General features: G+C 44.5%; 1 protein-coding gene across 2 annotated transcripts in view; it reads left to right on the top strand.

The window, feature by feature from the left end:
* PMFBP1 (polyamine modulated factor 1 binding protein 1) overlaps positions 1–12,286 on the top strand; it is a 1,360,893-nt gene that overhangs the window by 787,997 nt on the left and 560,610 nt on the right. For both annotated transcript variants that reach the window (XM_069635509.1, XM_069635508.1), the window contains 3 exons: positions 2,190–2,273; positions 6,514–6,681; positions 6,951–7,193. In XM_069635509.1, the coding sequence (XP_069491610.1) occupies positions 2,190–2,273; positions 6,514–6,681; positions 6,951–7,193 (495 nt within the window). The remainder of the gene's footprint in view (positions 1–2,189; positions 2,274–6,513; positions 6,682–6,950; positions 7,194–12,286) is intronic.

Raw genomic sequence — 12,286 nt, 5'->3', positions numbered from 1 at the left:
AAAGCAGATTGATCCATTGACCTGCACGTTGGAGGACGTGCTATCCTTCCCTGCTTTTCTTGCACACCCGTGGGTGCATGTACACACATGCCACACCTATCTGGCGGCCATTGGAGCCTACAGGAACTCGGAGGAGGAAGTATTTCTCGCCTCTAATCCGGTGGTTAAAAGACACTTGGCAGGCCTGACCAGGCTGTATCCGCCTATCTAGAAACCAGACCCAGTGTTGGACGTAAATGTGGTCTTGGGCGCCCTGGCGCATAAACCATTCGAACCTATGGCATCCGTGAACATCGGGCTAGTCACCATTAAGACAACCCTCCTAGTGGGTCTTACCCCGGCACGCTGAATCAGTGAAATCCAGGCGCTGGTGGCTTCAGAGCCTTATACTACTTTTCATAAGCGCTTAGAACTCACCCCACATTCTTACCGAAGGTGGTATCCTCTTTTCACCTAATTGAGGAGATAGTGCTACCAATTTTCTTCGTGGACCCCAAGGATGACGCTCTGATGGTATTGCACTGTCTGGACGTGAGGCGTGTGCTGAGATATTACCTGGACAGGACCATGAACTTCCGCAAATCGGACACCCTCTTTGTCACCTCTGGTGAGTCAAAACCTGGCTGTCAAGCCTCCAAGGCTTCCATAGCAAGGTGGATGGTTACAGCCATCAAGGAGGCGTACGAGGGGCAGCACAAACCTCTTCCAGCAAATATGCAAGCCCACGCAATCGGAGCTAAAGCCACAGCGGTTGCTTTCCAGAGACACGTCCAGTGGCTGATTATCAGCAAGGCGGCTACATGAGCTATGGCCTCGGCCCTTCTGAAAGCACTACTGCTTGGATGCCAGCTCCAGGCCAGACGGAGCATTTGGTCAGGCAGTGTTAAGGAACTTGTTTTCTTAAGAGAGCACCTCTCCACCCTGGGGCTACATTCAGTTGTACTCGCCCATACAGTATGGAGGAAAGGGGACGGAACGTAGGAGTAATTATACGTTACTCACCGTAGTGACTAACATACTCCTAGTCCATAGTCTATATTCCGCCATACTTGCCACCATCCTCCCCCCTAATAAAACTGGTGTAATCAGGCAATGTTAATATTGTCAACGCGTCAAAGGGGACTGAGGAGTGGCACTGGTGGGCAGAGTCAGGGGAGCGCATGCGCCCCGGGCCTCGCCCCCACGCACATCTAAATTTAAAGGGGAGGATGATTTTTCTGGTGAAAAAGGTTCCGTCTCCCATCCCTAGCGAGGGACCCCCATACAGTATGGAGGAACAGGGACTAGGAGTATGTTAGTCACTACGCTGAGTAATTTATAATTTCACACACTTTGGCTCTCCTTTAGCTATGTAAGTTTTTGTGAGCCATGTCCGGTCCAGAACTTGCAGGCTGGATAACCTCTAGATTTTGGGAAAGAGGACTACGGCTTGGGAGTATAGTATTCACTAAAGTGAGTGACTCTTGTACTTCCTGGCCTGGAGCCCCTTTTCTTCTAACCGACACAGTGGAATTATTTAGATTGATTATAATTCTATGGGCCAGTTAATAATATGGATGTTATAACATGTGTTTACATGGTATTAGGTCAATAGACCTTTTTAAAACAAACTCAACAAAAAGAAACCGATGTAGAAAGACTGCTCTTTGACCACACAGAGCGGTCTTTCTAAATCGAACTGCCATCCCCTGCGACACACCCGAATGTGCCTAAGGGCTGACAGGCACGCCAGGACATGGAAGCAGCCACGAGGAAGGTCGGGTAAGTTTGAGTGTGTGTGTTTGTGTGGTGTGTACGTGTATGTGTTTGTGTGCATTTTGGGGGGGTTTGGGAGGGGAGGGATGGCGGCAGTGCTGAGGGAGGAGGGCTCAGGGGGAGAATCATAAATGTCATTATTTCAATTTTTCTAGGCCACCTAAAATCGGCCGAAAATAATCGACCTACAAAAATCAAATCCATGACATAGAACCGTTTACATGGTGATGTTTGTTGTATGTTTAAGCAACCAGTTTCTGTAGAAAATGTTACATTTGTGAAACTGTACGCTTTGTGTAAGTTAAGACTCATATGTGAGGGTTGCTTTTGTGAGGTTGTGTGAGGTTGCTTGCTTTGGGTTGCTTGTTAGTTTCTCTTGTGACGGTTTCCTTAACGTGAAAGATGATTTTCGATATGATCATGTACCTTTTCAGGTGACCAGTCGTGACCAAGCTGTTCTTCAGCTTCGAGGAGATCTAACAGCTGCAGAGGAGAACTTAAAAGAAGCAAGAATTAAGGTTTGCATTTTGGTAGTTAAATTAGTTAATTAATAGGACCTCCTATTGACATTTGTGAAGGCATCATTGAGTAAGACACAGACAACAGATTCTGAATTAGAAATAAAACTTTATTAACTAAACAATCGGGATGGAAAAAAAGGCATATCTTGCCCTTCACTATGGTGGGATTTCCCAAGCAAAACAAGTCTAAGAGTTCAAGTTAGGAATCTGTCTTTGTCCAAAACCTACACTTGCCCTCACAACTAATCTATACAATGTGTGGGGATGTTAGCAAACAACAAGAGTGTTCAACACAAAGTTCAGTGCTCTGTCCAGCTCACAGCTTTCTTTCAGCTCCCTTCCCCAAGTATCAAACAGTTCCAACAAAAATCTCAGGATTGCCTTAAGTTCGTTCAGGATGATATAGAGTTAACCAATATTCGGGATTCCCTTCCCCAAGTTCCAAAACACAAAATACCTTGAGACTCGCTATTCTAGTCAATAAATAGGTTAATCCTCGGGGTTCCCTTCACCAACATTCACTCTCAATGTTGTCATCTTATTTTTCAGTTCCTTTTTTCAAGTATATTTTATGATTTACAATTTCTTCCACTCTGTTTAATATACTTTCCTTTGGTTCACTTGTTAAAGTTCATCTCCAAAGTTCCTTTCCCACTGGAGCTCGACATAAATTGGGTTCACCTGTATTGTTAAAGTTCTGTTCACTTTAAAGTTCAACATATGTTGGTTTCAATTCAATTCAGTATTCAAAAAGCATGTAGATATGTTTGATAAGCTTTTCATTCGGTTCGCAATTCAATAATTGTTAAAGGTTTCATTCAGTTCATCTCCTTGTTTTAGATCTTTGTAGATAACTTTTCTTTTTATAATGTGCTCAGCAAATGTGCTTTCATGTATAGGTGACCACTCCGCTACAAGGTTATTCTTAATTGTTCAATAGTTAACAAGGATTTGGATCAGAGACCTTTGCGAATGTGTCTTATTATGCACGCAACCACTCTGCTACAAAGTAATCCTTCGCTTAAGTTAAAACAGTCGCATACCGGGTTTCCGTTTTCATAGAAACTCACTTGTTGCTTCTTTAGAAGTTCCTGCAGTGCAGATCTCTCGGCCTTCTGTTCTTCGCCTCCAGGCTCCACCTTCTGCCCCTCAGGCACTCAGGGGTCGGCTTCTGGGGCCAGGAGAATTAGCACTTCGAACAGAAGAAAAAGGTACAGCCTCCCTGCACGGCTCCACTTCGAGTGTTTGTTTGGTTCCATGCAGCCCCAGCTCCAGGGCTGCACTCCCGTGGACTGTTGGCATGCTTCACACTTACAGCTCCCTGCTGCTTCTCTTGTAATCTCTGCTTCTGCTTCACTGTCACTGCCTCTCCTGACAATATGTGATTGGGCCTTCTTTTATACACTTGAAGTCCTTAAACTGACTGCAGGTGTGAATGTACAATCAGCCATACCTGGCAGTCATTAAGGGGACATGCCCGACCTCTACATCTCTCAGCAGGCCTCTTCTTCGTCCCAGTACTGTTAGTAGTCACATATGGGGAAGTCAGGGGAGTTGACTCACAATAGCCTATAAAGGCAGGGGAAGAATTTGTTTGGTAATTAGTAGGAAAAGGGGGACACCATGTCTCTCCCTAGAGCATCTCACTCCCCAAAGACCCTCCACGCAGGTGATCCTCCCTCGCTTGTCCACACCTAGGGTCAGGATCCACGAGCAATGGCTTTTCCCTGCCCATCTGCGCAGAGGACCCATGGGGAATAGGAGTGAGAATACCTCCAGTGTTCTCACACTTTTGCAGTAAGTGCCTGGTCATAATTCTCTTTAACCCAACATTTCAGTTATCAGTGCTCTGTACACCTCAAACGAACTGCACTCAAGAGACTCATGACTAGTATAATGAAACTGCAGAGGGGGTAGGACTTAGCTCATCCCACTACATCTGAGATTATATTTGGTGCAGGTGAACATGGTTAGGCAAACCAGTAGAAAGCGTAGCACATTTTGTAAGATCGAACCCTCCTAAATGCATCTAAATACATCTCAACACCAGGAAGGACCAATGAGTGATATTAACCATGTTCCTATTGATCTTGAAAAGACTCCTTATATTTACATCTCTATTATGGCTACTTACTTATCACTACTGCTAAAACCTGCCTGCAGCATTGTGTCACTCTCTCTCCTGAATATAGGCTGAAACATAGAACCGCTCTTTTATATTCTTTCACTATGAAATGATGCCTGTAGTTGTGATTGTTTGTATCCAGGGTGTTGGGTGTCCTCATTTTAACTTTTGTCTTAACGCTGGAAGATTTTTATAGGTGCTTCTTGCATTCATGTCTTTTGATATCAAAAGCCTCACATGTGTCATTAGCAGGCATTCTTTGTGCTGTTCTCAGTGAGTGGTTGTGCAATGTTTGAGTTGCAGAAGCGAGTACTTGTGCTGTAGTGGATACTTGTAATGGGAGGCTTAATTCTATCCCTGGAACTATAGATGTTCTTTATGCTGCAGTTTCATGAAGTGTTGCAGGTAAGGGAGAAGCTACTTGGGTTGGAAAGTCAAGTGGGAGAGGATGCATTCATCATATGGTGGGGCGGGGGGTGCAAAAACATTAGCAATAAAGAAAGTGCAAATACTACAGCTGTATGAGTTACCATCAAATGAAAGTGCAGATGCTGAAGGTCAGAGGCTGATGGAGTAGATTTTTGGATGCTCAAGGGAATGGAGTGGATGCTTGGGAGTGCTAAATGGCATGCCGCAAATTCCAGTGTCATACACTTACACTGGTCATTTGGGTTTTGTCTTTTATGAATTGCCCAGTAGAGCTCAATGGAGAATAAGGGCTAGCGATTTGGTGAGGAAGTAGCCCACAGAAGGCAACAGCAACAAGTGGAATGTTTGGATTTTGATCTAGATGAATGATGACGAACCTCTTGATAATAACTTGTTGGCGGCAGTCCTTGTGAGGTAAAAAGTAATTCTCAAATTCACCTGAGAGAATATGATGGCTTGGTTTCACCTACGCTGAAGCATACGCTACAATAGCACAAGCAAGATGTCTCACTCTCATAAGAAGTGCAATATAATGTATTTAGGGGTGCAATATTATAAGGGAAGTGAGCATGAGGGAAAAAACAAAAGCTAAAATAGCCTTTTTTTAAATTTAGGGCCATGATAGGTGGCAATAAATCCACTTCAGAATCAACAAAAAAAGAGAGAAAGTCCATTCACAAGAGGAGAACTGTAAAAGAAGACAGCAGCATTTAACACAGAAGAAGAGAGATTAGCTCTGAAAGGATTCAATGGCTGGGGAATTGAAATACAGGAATGTAAAGGGGGGGGAATTGGAGCAATAGCAGAACAAGAAAGGCATACATTTGGTACGAAGATGGGATTGAGTGGTATGGCTTGGGGGCAAAGAAGGTAAAGCTAAAACCTGCAGTTGAGGCTTGTAGGACTGGACATGGAAAAAGAGGTGTGGCAGAGATTTGATCTTTGTTGGAGGGGTAAATGTGAGATCAAACGTGTGGGAAAAGAAATATGGATAGTGAATGCCCAGTGAAAATCAAACTCACGGGAGTATACAAAATAAAGGCTGGCTATAAATATAGACTTCAGAGTCACGCATGCTTTTCTGCCAATTCTCTTTTGGTCTCTTTTGGTCTTATGCCTCACTTTGCAAGGAGAAAGGCGGCCAGAGCAGCTATGTTAAATGACATACACATTTGCAATGTGCAGAGGGCCATCATGTTCATTCCATCGCTCTGTCTGGTATTTTTCGCATTAGAGTCTCAAGGCAGGCCTGATGGGGAATGCCAGTAGATTTTGCATGATGTTTATCAGACATGACGCTCTGAGCCATGCTTATTGTCCAGTAGCAGAGTTAACGCTGTGAATATTGGATTCAAAGGAGTGGAACTCCTATATATTATATATTCAATTGCTGTAATGTGTTGAGTTTCATTGGATGTAAGGATTTTTACAAGTATCTCAGAGGATCTGTTCTTACTGCATGTTTAATACTTGTACATTGGATAGGATGACCACAAATGATTGCCCTATGACATTTGCAATTGAATGTCCAGGGCACCTCACTGTCACTGAAGAGTGTTCAAATGAGGAGAATCTGTTACTGATTAAGGGCTCAAGCAAACTGGTTCTACAAGTAAATAACCTCATCATGAGTAGACTCACTGGCGCATTAACTAGAATGGCGGTTCTCCTTTCTGCTTTCAGTTGGAAGAGAGTAACGAAGAGATAAGCAACTTGGGATGTAAAATAAGAAACCTCCAGGATGATATGAGCAGCTTACAGGAGCTTTGCAGCGAAAAAGAGAGGGCGGTGGCAGAGTCTAACCAGCATATACAGAATCTCCAGTATGAGAAGGAGATCTCCATCTTCCAGGTGAGCATGAACATTGGTTCAGGGAAATGCAAGAGTGATGTACGACCATCATCGCAACTCTCCTCTGACCCATTCTGTCAGTTTTTCCGTTCGCATTGTGCAATTCATTAATCTGCCCGGTCCTGGTGTTAATGTGTGTAAAGGCTAGATCATCTAGAAAATCCATAAAAAGGGTTAGACTTGAGAGGGCAGACATTCTGGTTAATCATACCTCTCCTTTTCAGCATCTGTGTTCTCTCATTTTGTTATGCTCTTTGTTCTTTTCCCAGAGTCAGCGGCAGGATGCTGTGCTGCAGCAACTGCGAGAAGAGCTGGAGTCTTGCCAGCAGTCACATCAAGCAGACTTGGATCGCCTTAAGAGCGAGAGTGTACGCTTGCAGGAAGAACTGAATTCCTGTCAGGAGAAGCGTCAAGCTTCTCGCGATGAGCTGCAACACTGCAGATCCTCTGTGGAGCGATTGAAAGCTGAACTTGACCTCTCCCAGCAACTGCGAGAAGAACTGCAGGATGAGGTACGAGGACAGTGGGATGTGAGAGGCAGAATGTTATAGGTCAAGGGCACGCAATGATGAGTTTGAAGACAATACTTTGTTGGAAAGTGAGGAGAGACAGGATCACATTTGCTACCACATGGTCACTCACTTTTAGATAAGTTGCTAATATTACATAAATCCTGTTGATATGCAGAAGGGTGTTTTTGTATTTTTAGACTCCTCGACCAACCAAACAGTAAAGCTCAGTTTGGCTTTAAGAATTTCCAAAGAATATGCAAACCTATATTACACTGTTTATGTTAACATGTTCTCATTCATATTGATTGTAAAGGATTTTAGGATATAATTGTGGTTGGAATTTGGTATTTGGTGGGTCAATTTGATCAACCCATTAGTCTGGATTGGTTTTGTTTGTTTGTTTATTTATTTGGTAATGCGCACCAAACCCTTAGGTAGCTGGGTGCAAACAGGACAAGTATACTTAAAGCTTAGTTACAGCAAATGCAGTGGGTACAGGCATACAGAGATAACTTGCTACCAGTTGCAGGTTACATTGAAGGTGTGTGCAATAGGTCACATATACATAATACAGCCAAGTAGTGCAATAGGTAACAGGTATAGTAGGTAAGGTGGAACCGAAGGTTGAGACTGTCAGGAGGCAGCCAGATAGCAGTGGAACAGAGATAGGGTGGCAGATATCTAGAGCAGTACGAGTGAGGTGGGGTGAATGTTAGGAGTAGTTTGTGCGTAACCAATTCAGCATGCTTCGTCTGAATTTAGGGTAAGGTTGTTCAGTTCTAATGTCTAGAGGTAGTGCATTCCATGATAGGGCTGCTTTGACCGGGAAGCTAAACCACCAGTTGTGGCTAGTTTGAATCTAGGAATCTCTAAGAGGTGCGCATTGGCGGATCTAGTTGGTCGTGTTGAGGTGCTCCTGATTATTCTTTCTGAGAGATAAGGTGGTATTATATTGTTCAGGCACTTTGATGTAAGTGAAGCAGTTTTGAGAAGAATCCTATCCTTTATATTTAACCAATGGGCATTTCTTCTGAATTTGAGAATGTGCTCTCTATTGGGGATATTTAGGGCGGCTCTTAGGGTATTGTTTTGCAGCCTTTGGATTTTATCAGTGATGTATTTGTTGGCGCCTGAGTACAAGGCGTTGCAATAATCCAGTCTGGACATTATGAGTGCATTAGCCACGGTGATGTAGCTGGTTTCGGAGAGAAAGGGTCTGCAGGCCCGGATAAGCTTGCAAGTGTAAGCAGTAGAGGATGCTAGTGAGTTAACTTGTTTCTTAAGGGTTAGTGTGGAATCAAGGTAGAAGCCTAACATTTTAACTACGGCATCACCTTGATAGAGTTACTGTCAATGTTGAAGGAGGCATAACTAGGGCTGAGTTTTTTTAGGTTTGTCTCTGAGCCTAGGATCAGTATCTCGGTTTTGTCGTCATTCAGGCAGAGGCCATGGGATGCCATCCATGCCCGAATGAGGAGGTATATCTTGTTTACTACCAAGGCCGTGTCCTCGAGAAAGTTGCGCGAAAGGGGAATGAGGATCTGGGTATCGTCTGCATAATTCGTGTAGGTGACACCCAGTCTGTCAACTTGTCGAATAGGGGCTTAGTAAAGATGTTATACATAGTGGGTGAGACGCAGGATCCCTGTGGTACGCTGGATGACGTTTGTATGGGGTCAGAGGATGCTGAGGGGGAAAAGACTTTCATCGTGCGGTTTGCTAGGAAGGACTGGACCCAGGTTATGGCATCACTTGAGAAATGGGCAGCCGACCTGAGGTGATTGCATAAGACTGTGTGATCCACCAGATCGAAGGCTGCAGGTATAGGTCAAGGAGGACTAGCATAGCTGTCTTCCCATTGTCCTTCAACTCGTCGATTTGGGTCTTAAGGTCTATTAAGGCTGTTTCCGTTCCATGTAGAGGGTGGAAGACGGATTGACGGGATCCTAATAAGTGATTGGCTTCAAGGTAATCCTGGATTTGAAGGTAAGCTACTCTATTGATTATTTTTAGTAAGAAGCGGAGAGTAGTGATGGGTCTGTAGTCGGTCGGGATAGAGGGGTCCAGTGTTTTTTTGTTTTTTTTTAGCAGTGGGAGAACCCAGGATTCCTTAAGGTTGTTGGGCACTGTGTTTGTCTTGAAGGAGGCATTAATAAGCTTTGAGATGAAGGGGGCTAGGTCTCTTGCTGCATCCTTTATAATTTGTGCCGGCCAACTATCTCCCTTGCAATTAGACGGTTTTAGGGAGAGAATGATTTTCTCCGTCTCTAGGATAGAAATTTTAGTAAATCAAAAGGGTGTAGTGGTTCTGTCCGGTGTGGATTGGTCGGTGGGTTGCTGCTCTGATGGGATCAGTGAGGCCTTTTTATTCGCTATTTTTAATTGGAGGGAAGCAATTTTATTTGACAAAGCATTTTGTATGTCTGTGCACCATTGCTTGTCTTTCGGGACATGGTCAACGGGAGGGATAGGTGCTTCCATTTCCCGAAGGATAGTGAAGAATTCCTTAGTGTTAGACTTAGCCTTTGAGATTCTATCATTGAAGGTATTCTTTTTTGTGCTCATTATTTCTTTTTTGTAGAACTTGGAATGGTCAGTCAACTTATCGTTGTTCTTATCAGTGGGAGAGTGACACCAAATGGATTGAAGCTTTCTTTTTTGGAGCCTTAATTCTTTGAGTTGGGGCATATACCAGGCATTAAGCTGTGCTTTTTGTCTCCCTTTGTGAAGTTTGGTAGGTGAAATAATGTCCAGTGCCTTAGTCATGGAGTTGTAAAAGACCTCCACTAATAGGTTAGGGTCTGCATTGCTGGCGAGGTTGTTAATGGAGGGGAGGAGATGAGGGAGTAATTTTTCCGCTGTAATATCCTTTTTGCTTCTAGTTGGGAGTGGTGGTGCCATGACCATGGTTTTAGGGCTATGGAGATCTAGTGTGGTGGAGAAGGAGATTAGATGATGGTCCGTCCAAGATTGCAGGGCACTGTTGCTGATAGCAGTGTTGCAATTCAGATCGGCCACCCAATCGAGAGTCCTTCCTTTGATATGGGTAGGTGTAAGGACTTTTTGTGTGAGCCCATGGTCCGTCAGTATGGCTGCTACTGATTGGGCATGTTTATTATCATGGTCATTAAAGCCCAGGTTAAAGTCCCCCGTCAGTAAGGTCTGAGAGGAATCTTGTGTGTGGTTGGCTAGAAGGCTAGTTAAGTCCTCCTCGAAGGTTCACAGTAGACCTGGAGGTCTGTATACCAAGTGGATAGTTAAAGTGTGGTGACTTGATAAGGGAAGTTTGGCTGTGAGTATGTCGCATGATGGTGGAGTGGCCAATCTAATGTATAGGTTAGTTTTGGAAATGATAGCTAGGCCACCGCCTCTGGCATTGGGTCTGTCAACTGTGAGTATGTGGTAGCCAACAGGTATGGCTAGCATAAGGGCGGGGCCTGCTGCCTCATGAAGCCAGGACTCAGTTATTGCAAGCAGGTCCAGGTCCCCATTCGTTAGGATGTCTGCGATTTCAGTGACATGTGCACAAGTGATCTAGTGTTCATAAGCGAACCAGATAAGGTGGTAGTGCTATTAGGTTTAGCAGTGGGTGGATGTTTAATTATAGGGGTGTGAGTTTTCTTAGGAATTTTTGGAGTGGGGGCATGTGCAGAGTTAAGGTTGTTCTGCCTGTCCTCCTGCCCTGGCCTAGTCGAAGGTACACACGCTTGGGTAGTGCTTTGGGTAGATTTGAAGTTTGTTTTAGGCTCGTAAAGACGGGGCAGTCTTGCTCGAAGTCTCATATTTCTGTCCTTAGGTGGGCATGATGAGATGGTAATGATGGCCATGGTCACGTAGAGGCCTAATAAGAGTAGGAGTGGCTGGTTCCTCTGAGTTTTGCTCATATTCATGGAGCAGTCTAGGTCAGGGTTATCGCAAGGTATACTGCTCACGTTATCACAGGACAGTCTAGTTCCAAATATCGCAGAGTAGGCTCATACCAATTATCACAGATTGGGCTAGTTCCAATTGTCACAGATTGGGCTAAATCGAAATATCAAAATAGGCTAATTCCAATTATCACAGATTAGGCTCATACCAGTTATCACAGATTGGTCTAAATCCAAATGTCACAATGTAGGCTAATTTCAAATATCGCTGAGTAGGCTACTTGCAAATATCACAGAATAGGCTGATTTCAGATGACATGAGGTGGTAGTGACAAGTTTGTATAAATTACACAGGCTAGTGCAGGTAATACAGTGTCTAGATTAAATGGCAGGGCTGGTACAGATCAAGTCACACAAAGTTGCATTAGGCTATGTATTGTAATTCATACAGCACACTATAGGTCACTTCATGCAAGGGATAATTAGTGTGTAATGCTAACATGTAGAAGAGACATGTATGGACAAAGGTGGAAGTGTCAATGAAAGTCCCACCAATGGTATGTGATGGCCAATGGTGTGTGACGGCATGTTATTTAGCAGACACAGCAATACAATGTGCAGTCATGCTTACTATGAGTCATTTGAAGGAGCACTAGTTTGGGTGTTGCTACGGGAAGGTAATACTTACATCAGATAGGCACTGGCAGGCGCCTTGCAGCAGTATGGTGCATACTCTTATATCACAGTCTGGATGATTACCTCGCCTCGTGCCGTCCAGCGGCAAACAGGGCCTTAGATGGCCTTCGGCGGGCCGGCTCTTCTGTCTGCCGGCGGATGCTGGAGAAATTCAAATACACAGTTGCTTAGCAACCAGCACGATGCTAAGCCTCGTTGTGGCGCTGCATCGCGCCCAACATTTTGTTTCTGCAACGAATGTCGGCGCTGATGCAAGCGTGTCCTGAGGGGCCTGGGCTGCCAAAGGGTGAAAATATGGAGTGCTGCGGGGGGGGGGCACCAGTATAATGCACCTTACAATTGTATAAGGAAGGGAGGTCAGGGGCATCGAACACTGTATGTGGAAGTGGCTGGATGCTTCTCTCCTCGGCGCAGGGTCAGATCCCTGATTCCTGGTGGATGTAGGTTGGTGGGGGCTCCTGCGCTCACCACTTTGCTGGCTCCAGACACAATGATTTATGCCCCACGTTCCTGTATATTTTGTGGTGC

This window comes from Ambystoma mexicanum, chromosome 1q, assembly GCF_040938575.1.
Source record: "Ambystoma mexicanum isolate Mex_15411 chromosome 1q, UKY_AmexF1_1, whole genome shotgun sequence".
Classification (NCBI taxonomy): domain Eukaryota; kingdom Metazoa; phylum Chordata; class Amphibia; order Caudata; family Ambystomatidae; genus Ambystoma; species Ambystoma mexicanum.
This window is presented reverse-complemented; position numbering and strand designations above follow the sequence as displayed.